Source organism: Abramis brama, assembly GCF_963993115.1.
Source record: "Abramis brama genome assembly, chromosome: 23".
In the NCBI taxonomy this organism is placed as follows: Eukaryota; Metazoa; Chordata; class Actinopteri; order Cypriniformes; family Leuciscidae; genus Abramis; species Abramis brama.
The window spans coordinates 11,932,047-11,951,898 of record NC_139985.1 but is presented as its reverse complement, the minus strand read 5'-3'; the positions used below and the strand labels follow the sequence as shown (position 1 = coordinate 11,951,898).

Genomic DNA, 19,852 nt, shown 5'->3' with positions numbered 1-19,852 from the left:
AACGTACAGTATGGGATTTTTTCTCCACTAGGGGTCGCTAACCTATTTAACGTTACAATAACAAAGGCGTAGTTTGATGACGCAACATTTGCTAATAATTATGGATCTTGTCGTCAACGTCAAGCCGACCGATCTAATAATGTTTATGGATGACTGAATACATTGATGCTTTTATCATGACTGTGATATGAAGCAGTTCGGGGTTGCTAAGAGACAGCTATCAGCTCCAAACGCGACGCGAGTCCCATGGATATAAAAGGAATATGGACATTTCATTCTACCGAACTACACGCAGAATTACTACTCACAGGTCAGTTTATTAGACAAATTAAACTTGTGAGGTAACGCAGCGCTGTTTCACTTGGTCTAACATTACACTAGCACACTAAACTGCATTTGAATGTGTTGAAATGTATGTGTTAGTCTGTCTGTATGAGACTAGCAGTAAACTAGATCAACATTAGAATAACATACAGATCATATTCTGACATTTTATCATTGTTGAACTATATAACATTGATTAGTTTTATGTAAATGTGCTCACCTGTTTAATAAAGTACATGTAGAAGCGGTCGAAGTCTCGGACGTGGAGCTCTCGTTTATATACTGTCTATGGGAGCTCTCGGCATCTCGAAAACACCGCGCTAATATTGATTCTCGTTTTAGTTCTCCTTTTTTATCCAAAGTCTGCTTGCCATGGTCCATAATGTTTGAACGAAACAACAACAGCGTGCAAATAGACATTGCGAACTACAGTGGTCCACGTCTGTCGTCTTGGTTACTATCAGACGGCTCTGGTTCATAGCTCTGGTTACCATGGCAGCACGAGCGGAAACCAGGGACAACGCGGATATGACGCCATTGACGGCGACAAAACGGAAATAAAGAAACGTGCCGTGTCTTCGAATTAAATAAAAAATTCTCCTGGTTTGAAAGTTGTTGGAAACAGTCGGGATAATGTAAGTACACAACAAAAAAAAAATATAACATAGATATAGTGATTTTTGCTATTTTTAAAGCAAAAAAGTTACATATTGTGTGTCACGGCCGGCTCGCAAGCCGCGACAAAGAAGGAGATAACACGTTGAAATGATATGCAAAAAGGAATAACATTTATTAAAGTTAAAGTAATAGAATAGACCAACACAGGAACAAAACAACAACTAAGATGACAACAAAATGGCATGAGAGGAGAGCCCCCCGTCACGACTGAAGGGAGCTGCATTTGTTTGCCGGCATCAGCTCTAGCACAGGTGTAAACCATCAGTCATCATGACGTCACTCACTCCAACCTACAAAACAAATAACAAAAGACAACCAAACCCACACAATATGACCCACACTGAGGTCGTAACACCCCCCCCCATAGAAAAAAGGGTGGACATTTATGAAACCCGTCACCCGACAACTCCAAAAACTGGAAAGACCCACCACTCTGTAATACTCTCCAATATCCTCAGCAACCACGGGCCCTGTGGAAGCAATTTAAGAAAGACAAGTAGAGCAAAACAAAACATAGTTAGTCAATCAGTTAAAAGGAATAAGGAGCTCTAGACAATGCGTCAGCTACCACATTGTCAGTCCCCCTAATATGCCGGATGTCAAGTGCATACGATTGCAAAAAAAGACACCAACGAGTCAATCGTTGGTTTGGGCAACGCAAAGAATGTAAATAGACAAGCGGATTGTGGTCCGTGTACACAACCAATGGGTCTGACACGGATCCCACATACACCTCAAAGTGTTGCAAAGCCCAAATCAAAGCTAATGTCTCCTTTTCAACCACAGAGTAATTCAACTGATAAGAATTAAACTTTTTTGAGAAGTAGCTAACTGGACGGTGAATTCCTCCCTCATCAGCCTGTAACAACACTGCTCCAGCACCCACATTGCTAGCATCCACACATACCTGAAAAGAACGATCAAAACGAGGCGCTGCCAATACAGGAGTAGAAGTAAGAAGTGATTTAGCGGCCTCAAAAGCAACCTGACAGGCAGCTGTCCAAACAAAAGCTACTTTTGCTTTCAACAGATCAGTAAGGGGGGCTACCACCGTAGAAAAATTCCTGCAAAATCCCCGATAGTACCCTACTAACCCCAAGAACCGCATCAACTCCTTCTTAGTAGTAGGAGAAGGAAATTGATCAATGGCCTCAACCTTGGCCCGAACTGGTCGCACACATCCCTGTCCAACTACCTTACCTAAGTAAGTCACAGTGGCCTTGGCAAACTCGCATTTAGCCAGATTGACGGTCAAGCCAGCCTCTTCAAAATGAGAGAACAGGTCTGCGATATGCTTCAAGTGCTGCTCCCATGAATCACTGAAAACTACTACATCGTCCAGATAGACGGCCACTCCCTCTAACCCAGAAACAACTCTATTCATAAGTCGCTGAAAGGTTGCAGGCGCATTTCTAAGGCCAAAACTCATAACGTTATAAGAGAATAACCCCTCCGATGTAATAAAAGTGGAAATCTCTTGAGCTCTTTTGGTCAACGGAACTTGCCAATAGCCTTTAAGCAGATCGAACTTGCTTACAAATTTTGCCGCCCCAACCCGATCAACGCAATCCTCAATACGAGGCAGTGGAAATGAGTCTGGTTTTGTTACTCTATTTATTTTACGATAGTCGGTGCAAAACCGATAAGTACCATCGGATTTATTTACAAGCAAGCAGGGAGATGACCAACTGGAAAATGAAGGTCGTGCAATATCATGATCCAGCATATACTGAACTTCAGCGTTAAGATGCAGGAGTTTATTTGGGGACACCCGATAAAAATTCTGGCGAATGGGCTCCGAATCCCCAACATCAATATCATGCTCCAACCAATGTGTACGCGAAGGTACATCACCAAATAAAGAAACATGATGATTAATAATATCAATCAAATCACCACATTTATCATCAGGCAAATGAGCCAACATGTTATACAGATCTTTAAGAGTCTCTGAATTGTTTAGACGTCCCAGTAGTACCGTATCCTCTGGAAAAGAAACTCCCTCATCTATTCCCTCCCCCACAAGAGAAATTCTCTCAACTACTAATGCAGGTTTCACCTCATCCTCCGAGATCTTGTGAGAACGGCAATAATAGGGCTTCAATAAATTAACATGACACAACTGGGTGGACTTTCTTCTCTCTGGAGTGGCAATCAGATAGTTTAAGTCAGTAACTTGTTTTTCTACTACATACGGACCTGTAAACTGAGCTTGAAATGGTGAGCCTTCCACAGGTAACAGAGCCAACACCTGATCGCCAGGCATGAATTTCCGTTCCTCAGTTCGTCGATCGAAAATCGTTTTCATACGCTTTTGCGAAGAATGCAATTGTTCTTTTGCCACTTTACCTGCTTCATATAATCTACGCTTAAAGTCATTCACATAACTTATCAAGTTTTTTGGTGGTGCACTTTCAACCCACTGGTCTCTGAGTACAGCCAGCGGTCCCCGAACTGTGTGCCCAAACACCAAATCATTGGGACTGAACCCAGTACTTTCTTGACATGCCTCACGTGCTGATAGCATCAACCACGGCAATCCTTGTTCCCAATCTCCTTCCATCTCTGTACAATAAGAACGCAGTAAAGACTTCAGCGTCTGATGGAAACGCTCCAAAGCCCCTTGGCTTTGGGCGTGATAAGCACTGGCTTTATTGTGTTTAATGTGCAGCAGTTTCAAAACCTGAGAAAATAAATGAGAAGTGAAATTGGAACCTTGATCACTTTGCACAATCTTTGGAATGCCAAAAATGGAAATGAACTGAGTCAAGGCTTTCACTACTGATTTGGAAGTGATCGTACGAAGAGGATATGCTGCAGGATATCGAGTAGAGGCACACATCACCGTGAGCAAATAAATGCTACCCGACTTTGATCTAGGCAGTGGGCCTACACAATCAATAATCAGGTGCTCAAATGGCGGACTGACAGCAGGAATGGGAAACAATGGAGCAGGCTTGATCTTCTGATTTGGTTTGCCTGTTAGTTGACAAGTATGACATGTCTTGATATACTGTGACACATCCTTCTTCAATTTTGGCCAAAAGAAATTACAGAGAATCCGGTGATAGGTCTTTTTTACCCCTAAATGACCTGCAAGTTTATCATGGGAAATCTGTAATACCAGTGAGCGATACTTTTCTGGAACTACCACCTGCATGATAGGATCCCCAGCAAAATCACTACCATGAGGAATCCACTTTCTCACCAACATTCCATCCTGCAAAAAATAACCATGAGCAACATTTCTAATTTCACCAGAAGACATCACACTCTCAAACAATTGATGGAGAGAAGAATCAAGTCGCTGCTCCTGGAGCAACTCAGAAGGTGAAACAGAAAAGTCATCAGGCAAGGAGAATGGTTTGACTACAGCAGAATCAGGGGTTACCCTTGGCTGAGCAGAGGTCATGGAACGAGTTACCGCACATGCAGTAAACACTTCCGGATAATTCTTGTGACTCTCGTCAGAATCTGGAAGAGGAACAGATAAAACCACAGGAGGTGAAAAAGTATCAGGCCACACCCTACCCCCTGCCAAATTATTCCCCATGATTATATCCACCCCATCCAAGGGCAATGATGGACGCACTCCAATCACCACTTCACCATTCACAAGCTCAGATGACAACATTACTCTATGTAAAGGAACAGACATCACATCCAACCCAATTCCTCTAACAAGAACACTAGTACCAGTGTCACTCAACACTGAAAATGGCAACACATCCTCCAATATAAAAGATTCAGAGGCTCCTGTATCTCTTAATATTGTTACTGGAATCTCTATCTCTGTACCAATCATCGACACATGACCATAGGTGATAAAAGGCGCATAATCACCATTTTCCAAAAGATTACCCAATTTAGGAAATCCTTCACACAATGTACTAACAGGACTTAACACGGGTGCCACAAGAGCAGCTGGTTTAACGCGAGGAGCCTTTCCCCCTTTACTCTTGGCCTTAAGCACAGGGCACTCATTTTTCCAGTGGCCTTTACCATGGCAGTAATTACAGATAAGAGACGAGTTTTTGGACATACGATCTCCCTTATCTTCAAAAAATTCGTCCCTTCTCCGAAACTCAAAACTCTTGTGTGTTAACACATAATCATCAGCTAATTCAGCAGCTTTAGCAGCTGTGTCCGCTTTCTGCTCATTTATATATGTGGCAATACGAGCGGGTACAGAATTCTTAAACTGTTCCAACACGATTAAGTCGGTCAACTCCTCAAACGTGGTTACCTCAGATGCCATACACCAGCGACTAAATGCAGTACTGAGCTCTCTAGCAAACTCAACATGAGCAACATTAACACCTCTAGACAAAGTTCTAAATTTCTGTCTGTACGCTTCTGGTACTAACTCGTACGATTTCAAAACAGCTGCTTTTACGATGTCATAATCGTTACAGTCTGAGACTGAAAGAGAAGAATAGACTTCCTGAGCCCTGCCAGTAAACACGCACTGTAAAAGTAGTGTACGTTCCCTACTAGGCCAACCTCTCGCTTCCGCAATCCGTTCAAACAAGGTAAAAAATGTATCCGGATCTCGTTCACTAAATTTAGGCATCAAACGCAAGTTTCCCGCAGTGTCAAACATTTTAGAAGCACCCTGAAAAGCATCATCTGAACCATCATCGATTCTGCCTTCTCTAATCATATCCAAGCGATATTTTTGCAGCTCTATATCTGTCTGTTTAGTTCTATTTCGCTCACGCTCCATTTCCAACTTTACACGCTCTTGTTCAAGCTGTAAGAGCAATAACCTTTCTTGCTGTTCAAAAGTTAAAAGGCCAACTGGTGGTTTAATTTGACTAGCAGTAGCTGTATCAGACATTTCAATCAATATAGCTTGTTCTATCAATTTTGTTTTAATTGTTTCTCTAATTGTACTCTCTTTTAATCTCTTATCTTCAAGTTCGATTTCATAATGATCCGCAATCTTAAATAACTGATCTTTTGTAAACAACTCAAGTAACGCTTCAGAGGGAGAAATAATAAAATCTTCTACGAGATTAGACATACTTCCTCTAAAATATACGTTACAATTAATATAGTGTGATTCACAAACCTCACGTGGTAGGAATAAAAAGTTCCCTCTCCCTATCTATAGGAAAAAACAACTAACTAACTCACCCCTAATCTTCGTGTGGTTACTGGCGAGGGGTATTTAAGCACCAACTCCCGCTGGTACAAGAAAAGCAACCAGCACGCTGGCGACTCTCTCATACCACGGCCATGCTCCCGAGACAACTGCTCTACTCACGGTCGCCACACAAAAATAACAAAAATTACATTAACCTACTTGTTCCAAAAGGGACCAAGCAGCTACACCTAACAAGGGAACATCAACAATATTCTCACCACGATATGATTTGCAAAATCACTTACCTCTTAGAAACAGCATAGAACAGCTAACCGATGATACAGCAACATATGTCCTCAAAACAAATAAATTCAACGCGTATTCCCTTCCAAACGATGAATAAACTCCCAACAATAGCGTTTACCCCAAACAACATTCTTCCGGTTTTACGTTCAGTTAATGGACGTGCCAAGTTCATTACAAAATAACCGAACGCAACAAAAACGCTTCCAAATCATGTCGACAAATAGCAGGAATTTTCAAAAGTTTACAAACAAGCGGACGAGCCCCCATTTGTCACGGCCGGCTCGCAAGCCGCGACAAAGAAGGAGATAACACGTTGAAATGATATGCAAAAAGGAATAACATTTATTAAAGTTAAAGTAATAGAATAGACCAACACAGGAACAAAACAACAACTAAGACGACAACAAAATGGCATGAGAGGAGAGCCCCCCGTCACGACTGAAGGGAGCTGCATTTGTTTGCCGGCATCAGCTCTAGCACAGGTGTAAACCATCAGTCATCATGACGTCACTCACTCCAACCTACAAAACAAATAACAAAAGACAACCAAACCCACACAATATGACCCACACTGAGGTCGTAACATTGTGCCTTTAAATGGTGGCTGTCATAAAACATGGCGAATTTATTAAAAATACATTAAATATTGAAGAACAGGTTAAGTAAACATACAATGAATATATGCAATATAGTGCATATATTTAGCAAAATGCTCCTATCTGGAGTTAATTTTCTAGCTGACTAATGAGTTTTGAATTGCTTTTCTGAGGTAAATGTAACTTTACGTGACATTGGGTAAGCGATTACATGATCTGTGATACAGATTTTGGTAAGTTGTACTGTAGGCCTATCTTTCAACATTCCTTCTGATGTTCATTCATGTTTATTTTGTGCTGTAAATAGTAGTAAAGCGTAAATATGTTCACGTGCCCTTAGCGCTGCAGCTTCGCTTGAATTAAGCGCTACAGCGATCTGTCGCACGGTCGCGCCACATAAAAGAGCGTCAAAACTGTATTTATTGTTTGATTTCGTAATAAAAGTGACAAAATTTGAAAGCTGAGATTTTGTTTCATATCAGAAGCACAAGCTTATCGCGATTTATTGGATGGTATACGCTGCTTTGTTCATTCATCAACAAAAGATAGATTGATAAATGGGATTTAATAATCAATATCGGTTCTTCAAAATGAGGATCGACTAAATCGAGAAATCGATATTAACCCAGCCCTAGTATTGATTTGAGAATGATCTATGTAATGTAATCCTCACTGGGCGGTTACTGAAATGTGACACTTTCATATTAGGTATTTGCTGACAACATGAGCAATACACCTCCTAACAGACGAGGAATAACTTTTGAGGTGGGCGCTGCTCTTGAAGCACGGGACAGTCTGAAGAACTGGCAAGTGCCATTCTTTTAAAAACAGTCATTTTTGTAGCCTGTCCATCACTCCTTTTTATAGCAAGCTATCCGTATGTGATTTCGCTCCCAGGTATGCTGCCAACATTGAAAAGATTGACTACGAGGATGAGAAAGTCTTAATCCACTATCGCCAGTGGAGCCATCGCTATGATGAGTGGTTTGACTGGGCCAGTCCGTATCTGAGGCCCATGGAGAGGGTTCAGCTGAGGAGAGAGGGACGGCAGGAAGACAGCATTATCCCTGTGAGTCACAGACTGCTCCTCAAAAATCCCAGTATATGCAAGCTTATCTAGGATCAGCCTCGCGTATAAATCTGTTCAGTGAGATATGAATGTGACGCTGCATCAGTCCTGTTGTTCTATCAACTGATTATTACTGTGTGGATCACAAAAGCAAATCTTGCATCAACCAGTCTACACAAATATCATTTGTAATTAACTAATTGTTCATTCATTGGATACATTAAAAATGCAATTCATACGATACAATGGCTTGAGTACACATACTATGGTGAACATGTTTTTAATTTCTGACTTAAAATGTTTGATATGTTTTTATTCAGGGTGATAGCCTCATTAAAAAAATTAAATGATTGAAAAGAAAACATTGTAAAGTACTTTGGCGTAATCCTTTATTATTTTTTAATTAGAAAATTATATATAAACGCTACCGTTTGAAAGTTTGGGGTCATAAGATTTTTCAATGTTTTTGAAGGAAGCTCATCAAGGCTGCATTTATTTGATTAAAAAATTGAATAAAATTGTAATATTGTGAAATAATATTACAATATATAACATTTCTAAGATATTTTAAAATGTAATTTATTCCTTTTGGCGAAGCTGAATTTTCAGCATCATTACAGTCTTCAGTGTCACACGATTTGCTGATTTGGTTCTCAAGAAACATTTCTTATTATTATCAATTTTGAAAACATTTATGCTGTTTAATATTTTGTGTGGAAACCATGTTTCTTTCAGGATTCTCTGATGAATCGAACATCCAAAAGAAAGCATTTATTTAAATTAGAGATCTATTGTAACATCATGTATGTTTTTACTGTCACTTTTGATCAGTTTAATGTATCCTTGTATCTTACAGACCTGAACAGTAGTGTATATTACTACACAACTTCAGTGCTTATTAATATTTGTTTATATTAGTTTTGTGGTGTAGCTAGCATGCAGAAAAGCAGACCCACTTAACTATCTGTCAAGGTCAATAAGTCTATTAAAAATCAGATAATTCAACCCTAAATACTGATTGGTTAAACCACATTTAAAACCATTGTGAAATGCAAATGAATAAATTCTGTTTTAATTCATACTTTTTTTGCAGGGATTTCATGTGAATGACAAAGTTCTTGCCAGTTGGTCTGACTGTCGATTTTATCCTGCTAAAGTCTTGGCCGTCAACAAAGATGGTAAGCTGTTGATGTAAATATTGCATGAAACAAATGTTATGTGAACAGATTCTTTTTCATGTTTCAAATGTGATTCAAATGTACAAAATGATCCTGCAGCTTCCTACACTGTAAAGTTCTATGACGGTGTCATCCAAACAGTCAAAGGAATCCACGTGAAGCCCTTCACCAAAGAGGTTCATTTTGTATTTTTATCCTATTCATGTTGCGTTTCTATTTCAGTACCAATTTTGGCCTTCTCTTCTTTTACTCACTCTCTCATTCTCTCCAATTAGTGTAGAAAGAAACTAACTGACAAAAATGGAGAGAAGCCAATGGTAAAAAAGACAGTAAAGGACAAGAAAATGCAGGAGAATGAAGCCAGCGGTGATAAACAGATTGACCGTCTTCCTGAGGAAGAGGAGGATGAGAACTCAGTCTTGGATGGAGAGGAAGGTGAAAAGAAGAAAAGCAATGGGAATGGGAAATGCATTGAAGTGCAAAATATAAGCATAAAGGAGGAAGATGCAGAGGGAGAGAGAGTCTTGGAGCAAATAGCGCAGCACAACTACAGTAAGTTATTTCTGAAGAGGGGCTCGGGGCCTGAGGAGAGAGAAGAGAAGACCAGCTTGAAAATGGAGAACTCTGTGGTGTTAGATTTGGGCTTGAACTTTAATGAGGGGGTGGTAAAGAGAAATGAGAACGAGGAAGTAGAAGTCCTGGAACGAAAAGAGGAGGAAATCAAAGGACAAGGTCTTCCTCATGACAGGAAGTCACGGAGGCAGCGAATAAGAAGTACGTACAAAGTTAAACTATTCAAAGTGGTTTTCTTGACTGGATACAAGTGATTGATTTGTAGGTTGATTTCCCTGAAAAGTATAAACACTGCGGTTCTGTGGCGGTATCAAAACAATGTTCTGTTTGTTTGAGAACTGCCCCTACCCGGTAACAGTGGCTCAACCAATGGTGTTGAGTTTGGGGTGGGGCTATTTGTTTGACTGACCAATATCGGGGGGAATATTTGGGAAACATGTTTGAAACGAACATTATTTGTTCAACTCCATGTGGTAGAGCTGCACAAGTAATCAAAATAAAATTGACACCACAATTATCAAATTGCAAAGGCTGTGATTTACTTAAATATATGCAAAGCACAACAGCGTTTTTTTTAAACATGCGAGCAGTTTATGATCCAGTGTTTTCGTCCTCTCAGAGTGGCTTGATTTGCAGTAAATGCTCCACACAAACTCATCTCTGCATCTGCTCTGGGTTTGGCTTGCTTATAATGTGTATTTGGGAACCAAACATGCACCAACCATTTTCATCAAACTGACTGTTTTCAACAAAAGAGATATAAGGGTTTTCTGCAGTTTTCCACTGAAATAAAGGCTCTGTGGTTTAATGTTTGAACATGAAAAAATGAAGACAGCCTTTTCTTAAATACTCAATTTTTTAAATTCACATTTGCATTATCAATCGCAAATGCAATTATCAGAAAAAATCAATTCATGCAGCTCTATTATTTGGTGAGGCTTCATTTATTCAAGTTTATTTAACATTTAAGTTTATTTTCTCTAGGGAAGAGGAGACTTTCAATGGCACGAAGGAGCTCCAAAAAAAACAAGACTGATTCAGGTTTGAGTATATGACTGTTATGTAAAAAAATTGTTTACTAGTGCCATAATGGTAGGTTTCCTCATCATTCATCTCTTTCCTCCAGAAAAAACTTTTCATAATGATTGCAAGCCCATATGCGAATCCACCAATCAGAGAACTCAAGGAAAAGGATCAGACCCCTTATGTCTGACACAACCATCTAATGACACATCAGTACCTAAGGCTCAGTGCCAATCAGAAACCTTTAAGCCTACAGGTGAGATTCCATCCACCACATCTGTAAAACACATATTTACTCAAATAAGACCTGGTTCATTTTGATCATGTTTTTGTTGTTCTTTTTAAATTGTAGCAGTTAGAAAACAAGCCTTCCACAACCCCAACCGGTTCAGCAGAGAACCATGTGAGTAATGATCTCTACTAATTAATGAGAACAATCAGAATCATCTTGAATTAGTGATGATGAATGTAAATTGTACTTATCACAGTATACAGAGTCATCAGAAACCAACCGCCACCAGTGCTCTCGATCAACTTGGACCATAATCCATATAAATGCAGTGCTCCTGGCTGTACCAAGTCTTTCCGCAAAGCAAAACTACTGCACTATCATATGAAATACTACCATGGAGATGATCGTCTGATGGAGCCAGACCCGATCCGGGAAATGGACAAACAGACCGCACTTAATAATCAGGATGGCTCTAAGAAGAGGTGCGTTACATCACATGAGTGTGCGCAGGTGACAGCGAAGAGACGCTCTCTTGCGCCCCCTGTTGTCAGTGCACAGAATTACCAACGATGGCCTTCATTGAAGGACAAGACCAGGGACAAGACCAGAGACAATCAGCTAGACAGCAACATGCATAGATACTTCAACAAGGAAAGAGAGAGGAGATTTATGGAAATGGGTATGGCTGATGGATAAAATTTATATTGTATTTCACAGAAAGGATTTGGGATTTTCAGTGTTATTTAATTGAAGGCTTTAATACATGACATGATCTAACTGAGCTTTGTTTTTTGCCTTTGGTAGAAGGCGTGAAAGAACGTGACAGGTCAAAACAGAAACAGACTAGAGACTTCTTGCGTATAAAGTTGAAGGAAAAGAAAAAGATGAAAAAAAACACATCAGGTAAAGAAAAGCAGCATTTATTTACAGACAATGTAAACAATTCCTGAAGTGGTGATTTTTGAGTGATCGTAAATCTTTATTTCTGTGCACAACAACTGAACTGAACTAAAATATGTTCGTAACAGTAAATTATAATACAAGTAGAAATATAAATTATAGAAGTGTAAATTGTATTATAATCACATAACAATGTTATATTATCATACGTCATATGCTATGCAAAACATATTGCATTTTATAATTTAAGAAAAAGAATTTTTGCTCTGCTATTCATCCACTTCCTGTCAATTTATATTTTCACTGTTAGTACATTCAGCAGTGCTTTAACTGAAGTTTTCCTGTCCATCTTAATGTTTTGTAGAGTTTATAGAAGTTTTTACCTCATAATACAAATTTTGTAATATGTTTCCAGATGAGGATAGCATTTCAGACTGGTCCTCTGACAGCTGTGGTTGGAGTGAAGATGAAATGGGGGCGGATCTGGATGTCATTGCCTCACCTCTCAGCTGTAGCTCTGTTGCCTCAACCACAGGAAGTCAGGAAACTGTCCGCTGTGTGTGTGAAGCAGAAGAGGAGAATGACTTCATGTTACAGGTGACCATTAATTTGGCCTGTACACTACCATTCAAAATGTGGGGGGTCAGTAAAGAAATTAGTACTTGTATTCAGCAAGGATGCATTAAATTGACCAAAGGTGATAGTAAAGACATTTCTAATGTTACAAAAGAGTTAATGATCACCAAATCAGCATATTAGAATGATTTCTGAAGGATCATGTGACACTGAAGACTGGAGTAATGGCTGCTGAAAATATTGATTTGACATCACATGAATAAATTACATTTTAAAATAGAAATATTATGTTATAATAGAAGATTTAGCTTTAACATTTTCACTATTAACAACACTATTTTTCTCTTGAACCTCAGTGTGAAGAGTGTCTGTACTGGCAGCATGGAACCTGTATGGGCCTCCTGGAAGAGAATGTTCCAGAACGATACGCTTGCTTCATTTGCCGGGATTCTCCAGGTTTGGAAGTGATGCATGTTAAACAAACCTCTAATATAGATCTCAGGATGAGTGGCAGTTTGAGTAGTTTGACTCAGCATTTTGTCAATTCCCCTTTCTCCTGCTAGGGAATTAGGGAATTTTCTGCCGTTTTAAGTCAATTTTGGCTTACCATTGCATTTGTTTGTGTGTATCCAGGGCAGACCAGAGGTCAGAGACAGAGCCTGCGGTACTGGTATGACAGGGACTGGCTTAGCACCGGCCATATGTATGGCCTCTCTTTCCTGGAGAACTACTCCCATCAGAACGGCAAGAAGATCGCAGCCACTCATCAGCTGTTAGGGGACGTTCAGCATGTGCTGGAAGTCCTCAATGGCCTGCAGCTCAAAATCAGCGTGCTACAGTAAGGCCACATTTACACTGCAGGTCTTGATGCCCACTTGTTGGCTATATCCGTGTGACCCATATCCGATATCTTCATTTACACTATTCACTTGATGATAGCTAGGTCATTACACATTGCACCCTTGTATCTAATGTTATAGGCTAACACAATAATATATCGTCACTTTTTCTAATTTGGCAATGGCTGAAATAACGTTTATATGCCAGCTAATGTCTGCAAAAACTTTAATTTACCTTACCTGTAACTTTAATTTTCTCACACTCCGGCTCTTGACAGTCCACTGGAAACGCGGCATCTTCCTCTCTGAAGCTATTTAGTATTTCAGGTGGTCGGCAGCTTCCATTTGTTTGTAGAATGTGAATGTAATATGGCTATTATCACTCTTGTTGTTGTGGTCTTTGACTACTTGTACTTGCTTTTTAAAGGGTTAGTTCACCCAAAAATGAAAATTCTGTCAGTAATTACTCACCCTCATGTTGTTCCAACCCCGTAAGACTTTCGTTCATCTTCGGAACACAAATTAAGATATTTTTTATAAAATCTGAGAGCTGGCTCACTCCTCCATAGGCTTCTAAGACATTATAACTTGCTGGCCCAGAAAATGTATTAAAGACATCGTTAATATAGTCCAAGTGACTACAGTGGCTCAATCTTAAGTTTATAAAGCGACGAGAATACTTTTTGTGCGAAAAAAAATAAAAAAAATAACGACTTTATTCCACTTTTCATTTCCTTCTCTCTGGGCCTCGAGTTTTTTCACGTAGTATAACTGCGCAGCGCATCTGTGTTGTACGTCACACGTAGGCTCACTATTGGCCGACGCTGGTCATGTGTGTGATGCGTGTGACGTGCAACACAGACGCGCTGCGCTAAAACACTACGTGAAATAACTCGAGGCCCAGAGAAAAGGAAATGAATAGTGGAATAAAGTCGTTATTTTTTGTTTGTTATTTTCTGGGCCAGCAAGTTATAATGTCTTAGAAGCCCATGGAGGAGTGATCCAGCTCAGATTTAATCAAAAATATCTTAATTTGTGTTCCGAAGATGAACGAAGGTCTTACGGGGTTGGAACAACATGAGGGTGAGCAATTACTGACAGAATTTTCAATTTTCAACTAACCCTTTAAGCTTTTGATTTTATGTTGGCACAGTAGCCACGAGCGCTTAAAACCATGCGTTCCCATCTCGCCTGAAGTTTCTTAAAATAAGCCTTTTGTTTCTGTAACAACCCTGCTTTTTTGCCTGCACTGTCCCTAAGCCCCAAAGACTCAAAATACATAAAACTTTATCATGACTCCACTGGGTTGAGCCTTCGTCCTCCATTGCGCCATTGAAAAGAGTCATGTGATCGCAGTTTGTCTCCACCCGAGTTGACGTCATTCGGCATCATCATTCGCAAATGCACGTATCCAATTCATATCAGAATCCATGTGCTTTTTTCCTGCTTGCATGTTTGTGGGTCATATCCGATCTGTGCCACATGGGAGGAAAAAATCTGAATTGGGTCACTTGTAAATGCGGCCTGTTTTATCTCTGTTTTAACCAATAAGACTCATGCTGTTAGAAAAGCCACATGAAAAAAGTGTTTCACCCCTTTCTGCAGGAGCCAGACTCATCCAGACCTCAAGTTGTGGCGGGAGCCGTGGAAGCTGACTGAGAGATCCAGGATAAAAAGCATGGCTCTTCCAGACGCAAAAAACGTTTCTTCATCAGCATCTTCAGAAGTCATTCTACATAAAGAGCCCTTCTCTTCATCCTTCCAGGACTACATTAGCAGTGAGCACTGCTATCAAAAGCCACAAACGCTGTACCAAGTATTGGAGCCGAGGCTGGTGCTGAAGACACGGGTTGAGTCAGTGTTGGAAGATCGATCGCACAACACAGAGAGAGTGCTGAAGAATGAACAACGCTATTATGGAGAGATCCAACCAGCACTACTGAAGACATCTAGTACTCAGCTGTTCAACCACAGGATGGTGAGGGTCAAATGAGGTTAATATTATGTGATTAACACTGTCCAGTTCTGTGAAATATAATTAGTACGGTCAAATGAAAAGGTCTGATCCTACAGTGAGCTGACATTTTTAAAGGGATAGTACATCTAAAAGTGAATTTTAATAGAATAGAAATGTTGAAGAATGGGCCATTCTTTCCATATAATGAAAGTGAATGGGGATTTGTGCTGTTAAGCTCCAAAATGATAAAAAGCACAATAAAAGTATCAGTGGTCCAAAATTATAAGAGGTCCATCAGTATTTAAAATACGTACTGATTATTAAACATCTGCATCTATTAAAATATGGCTCATTTAGACACAGCACGAACGGTTTGATGTCATAATAAAACGACCAGTCGTCATTTAGGATTTATTTTGAGTTGAACTATTCCTTTAATTTACAGCAAACTTAAAAAGTGTACTTCAAAATATGTACATTTGTTTAATAGAAATGAATACTTTCATTAAGGAATTCATACTTTTTCTACATTTAGCAAGGACCCAGTAAAGGGTTTGTTATAAAAGGTTTATATTTCTAATAAGTTTCGTTCTTTGAACTTTCCATTCAACAAAGAATCCTGAAGTCGAAAGTAGAAAGTAGAAAGCAGTTATTTTACATTTTAATAATATTTCAAGATATTACTGTTTTACTGTATTTTTGATTTAATAAATGCAGCCCTATAGCCTAGAGATCTTACCAACCCCAAACTTTTGAACAGTAGTGTAGACTGACTGTTTTATATTGTTTGTGACTGAATGTTAATTGCATTGAATGCTGCAATGTAAGTAATGAGTGAATATGACATTGTAGGATGCAGGAGAGAAGCGTGAGGCGTGTGGTGATGGAGGCGGGGTAAAGAGTGCAGCTCAGCCCCAGCAGTGGAGGATCAACCTGCTGGAACACATCGAGACTTTACAAGAAGAGGTTACTCGCAGGATGGACTTCATCGAAAGGGAGCTTGATGGTGTGCCAGAGGGTTTCAGGGGGCTGGATTTATGTTTTGCAATTTTTCATTTGGTGATTTGTATAATGGGAATGTTTCGTATACATTAAAGCTAATACATCAAAACACTAGCTATTCACTAACTAAACATCATTTCCTGTTTCAGTGCTTGAAAACTGGCTGGACTGCACGGGAGAGTTGGAGCCTCCAGAGCCATTGGACCGTCTGCCTGAACTCAAGCAAAGCATCAAACAGCTGCTGAATGAACTGGGAAAGGTGCAACAGATCGCTCTGATTTGTGCCACATGAGGGCGCCAGGGCAAATTTCACTATCATCACAGGACTACCTCAGTTTAATACATTCCTAAAGCGGGCCACGAAACCAAAGAGCCTAAAGAACATTAGACTGAGAACAATGTGAAACTATACAAGCTGTTTGTTACAGAATCTGTGATTCTGACTGTGGACTTGGAATTAGGATTGAATGTTGCAAAACTTTATCAACCCACCTATCCCTTTACAGCAAATGTGATCCAGATCCTTTTCATCCTTTCTCTTTCACTGATAGTAAACGTATAACAAAATACCTAAATGTATGTTTGGTTTAATATATATCTTTCTTTTTTTTAACTAAGTTAATCATGTTTAATCTAAAAACCTACTGGATATTCAAAATAAGGATCAGTCCTGCATTGTTCAAAGGTTAGTAACCATTAACCTCTATTTAACAGGTTGGGTGTGAACTGTGAAACTGAAGTAAAATGTACACAATGAAACTATTGTTTATGTGCTCCGCTGTATTTAAAGGACCTTATGCTTAGAAAGTTCAAATGTTTTTTGAATATTGCATATTTATTTCTGAACAACTGTGAATTTCATAATTACTGCAATCCTCAGTAGTCAACTTTCTTTAAGATTTGTGCAGTAAATGTAGTCTGTGACATCACTTCATTATGGATTATCCATAAAATGTTTAGGCCTGGTTTCACAGACAGGGCTTAGATTAAACCAGGATTAGACCTTAGTTCAATAAGGACATTTAAGTAGCTTTTATAAAAATGCATTAGAAAAAAAGAAGAAGAAAAAAAACATTACTGGTGTGCATCTTGAGACAAAATAATGGCACTGACATATTTTAAGATATCTCCGTGCAAGTTGCTTTCAGTTAAAACAGCTCAAACATGCATTTTAGTCTGGGACTAGGTTTAAGCCTGGTCTGTGAAACCGGGAGTTAGTATTAAAAAAGACTGAACCACATGACTGTTTGTCAAAAAGCAGAAACTGGAAATGCTGAAGTATTGCAATTGTAGTTCCTAAAATTAAATCTATGCATATTAGTTATCTTGATGAACACATATATAAAATTATGTCATTATTTACTCACGTCTTTTCAATACTGTAGCCTATGACTGGAAAACGGTATTCCCTCTATATACTGCATTATGATGACGATATGCTTGTTTAATATGTTGCCCAGCTGTTGAGATTGTAGACAGTTACAATAAAAGCACTTTGTATGCATATGTGTATACTTGGTGTACTGGTGATTTTCTTTAGTCGAAAAAATGTTGCGGAACTACGTTAAAGAAAAAGAAATAACCGTCGATAAAGACGTGACACGATATCCATATCGATAACCTCACGGGGGCGATAATTCGCTTATGAGGGGGTCTTCCAAACGTTGAGTGTAATGTGGGTAGCCCAGAAGGCCCCGCCCACCGAGTGACATCAAAACACGGCTGCTGGCAGAGACTGCGAGCAGAGAAACGTGCGGACGAGCCCTTCTACCAGCCTCCGTTCACTTCAACATCTTTGTGGGGGATTTTTCCTTAGTCAGATCCAAGTACTGTTCCTCAAGACTGTTTGGTGAGTTAAATGTCTCATTTTTAGAACTGAACTAGTACGATGTGTTCTTGGAATATAAACAAAACTGACGGGAATTGTGTGATATAATTTACGTTAGAGTGATAGTGTGTTGGTCATCTTCTCTTCAGCGACCAATGTAATTCCATTTAAAATGGCTCCATGTTTTTAAACTGCTGGGAGCCACAGTAACGTCGATTTCCACCACAACAGCCGCTGAATAAGACAGAAGAGAAGAAACACGCACATTTTGATTTATTATAGATCGATTTTTTTCACACATACGACATCAAGGATGTTGCCAAAAATAGAAACTTTTTACCTCATTAGATGTAAGGGGTTGTAATTCGGTGCATTTTTATCCTATTCGTCGCTGCAGATGTTTCATAGTTTTCATAGATGGTTATCGTATAGAACATGAGGGCCAGCTGCAATCTATTCTATTGAAAATGATTTTTCTTTGTGTACATGTGTGTGTGTATATATATATAACAGTTTAAATGAAAAATGTGTTGTGTCTGAATTTGTCTATTGCTAAATTATTTACGTCAGTCTAACTTTGATTTGTGATTGCTTCGTCTTCCTAATTTTACCCTATAAATGTAATATATATATATATATATATATATATACATATATATATATATATATATATATATATAATATTTCTCGAAGGACGCCGATGTATCAAAGACGTACGGATGGATTTTAGGCTAATTTCGATTATATACGAGACAACTTCCGGCATGTCACAAATGACATTGTCCTCGGTCACCTGCTCATGGGAAGGTCGCAGTGCTGATGATGTGAACTCCATGTGCTCGCAGGTGTGCTTTTTCAGCACACTTAGACAATGTGGTAGTGCACTACACACTATTGACACAACAAACAAACAGCACTAACCTGTTGTTATCATCAAAACAGGTCTCCTAAGAAATCCCTTAGTCTTTTTGCTGAAATTGTTTGTCGTATCTACATTGAAACGTCGAATGTTGTTTTAGTACACAGTATTTGTGTTAATCAGTTGTATTCAAGACAAAGCTTTAACCGATCTTTATGCTGCTGTTTGAGATGATGTGAATTTCTATAGAAATCCAATTAAATTTTCTACTCAAACAATCATTTCACATGGGAAATTTCACATTTTGACAGGTATAATTAATAATGGCACGCTTCCTCATTTCCTCGTAAACATCCATAATTGCATGTGGAAAGCTAGTTATCCATGTTTACCTGTCTGTTATTGTCTATAAAGAGTTTGTGACTGAGGTAACCCCTTTTTAGTTTGTTAACGCCCCAAAATAACAGATGAATGTGTGTTTAACTCGTTTAACTGTCATTACGCTGTAAGTTCTCTCTGTTTTAATTTGACTTATTTTCTAAAATGTTTATTCCGTGTGTTTATGAGAAGTATATTTGGAGAGAGCGAAAGAGAGAGAGATTTGGTCCGTTCCTGCAGGTTGGCGTGTAGAGATAGATAGATGTCAGGGAATCCTGGGACTCTCGGGAGCTGCGAGCTTTAATTAAGCTATGCTCAGTTCATTCGAGTGTGCTTACAATCTTAATAACTCTTCTTATCAGGATTGTGGACCAGCACGAGGGCCAATGAGTATAGCCCATAGTGCTATACAGAGATAAAGACGACACTTCATCTTAAACTGGCC

General features: G+C 39.2%; 2 protein-coding genes across 7 annotated transcripts in view; both read left to right on the top strand.

Annotated features, from left to right (window-relative positions):
* phf20a (PHD finger protein 20, a) overlaps positions 1 to 17,855 on the top strand; it is a 28,052-nt gene extending 10,197 nt beyond the window's left edge. The window contains exons 2-17 of one of the 3 annotated variants that reach the window (XM_084100090.1): positions 7,702 to 7,799; positions 7,891 to 8,062; positions 9,156 to 9,240; positions 9,340 to 9,416; positions 9,516 to 10,014; positions 10,798 to 10,854; positions 10,940 to 11,092; positions 11,189 to 11,239; positions 11,325 to 11,747; positions 11,873 to 11,971; positions 12,384 to 12,565; positions 12,901 to 13,000; positions 13,178 to 13,382; positions 14,989 to 15,361; positions 16,193 to 16,346; positions 16,492 to 17,855. In XM_084100090.1, the coding sequence (XP_083956216.1) occupies positions 7,717 to 7,799; positions 7,891 to 8,062; positions 9,156 to 9,240; positions 9,340 to 9,416; positions 9,516 to 10,014; positions 10,798 to 10,854; positions 10,940 to 11,092; positions 11,189 to 11,239; positions 11,325 to 11,747; positions 11,873 to 11,971; positions 12,384 to 12,565; positions 12,901 to 13,000; positions 13,178 to 13,382; positions 14,989 to 15,361; positions 16,193 to 16,346; positions 16,492 to 16,634 (2,856 nt within the window). In that variant the 5' untranslated portion in view covers positions 7,702 to 7,716 and the 3' untranslated portion in view covers positions 16,635 to 17,855. The remainder of the gene's footprint in view (positions 1 to 7,701; positions 7,800 to 7,890; positions 8,063 to 9,155; positions 9,241 to 9,339; positions 9,417 to 9,515; positions 10,015 to 10,797; positions 10,855 to 10,939; positions 11,093 to 11,188; positions 11,240 to 11,324; positions 11,748 to 11,872; positions 11,972 to 12,383; positions 12,566 to 12,900; positions 13,001 to 13,177; positions 13,383 to 14,988; positions 15,362 to 16,192; positions 16,347 to 16,491) is intronic. The other 2 variants (XM_084100092.1, XM_084100091.1) reach the window with 2 other exon arrangements.
* A 199-nt stretch (positions 17,856 to 18,054) lies between these two features.
* The window catches only part of ndrg3a (ndrg family member 3a), a 30,476-nt gene continuing 28,678 nt past the window's right edge, over positions 18,055 to 19,852 (top strand). For 2 of the 4 annotated variants that reach the window (XM_084100897.1, XM_084100894.1), the window contains exon 1: positions 18,055 to 18,191. The gene's annotated coding sequence lies outside the window, so the exon portion shown is untranslated. The remainder of the gene's footprint in view (positions 18,192 to 19,852) is intronic. The other 2 variants (XM_084100896.1, XM_084100899.1) reach the window with 2 other exon arrangements.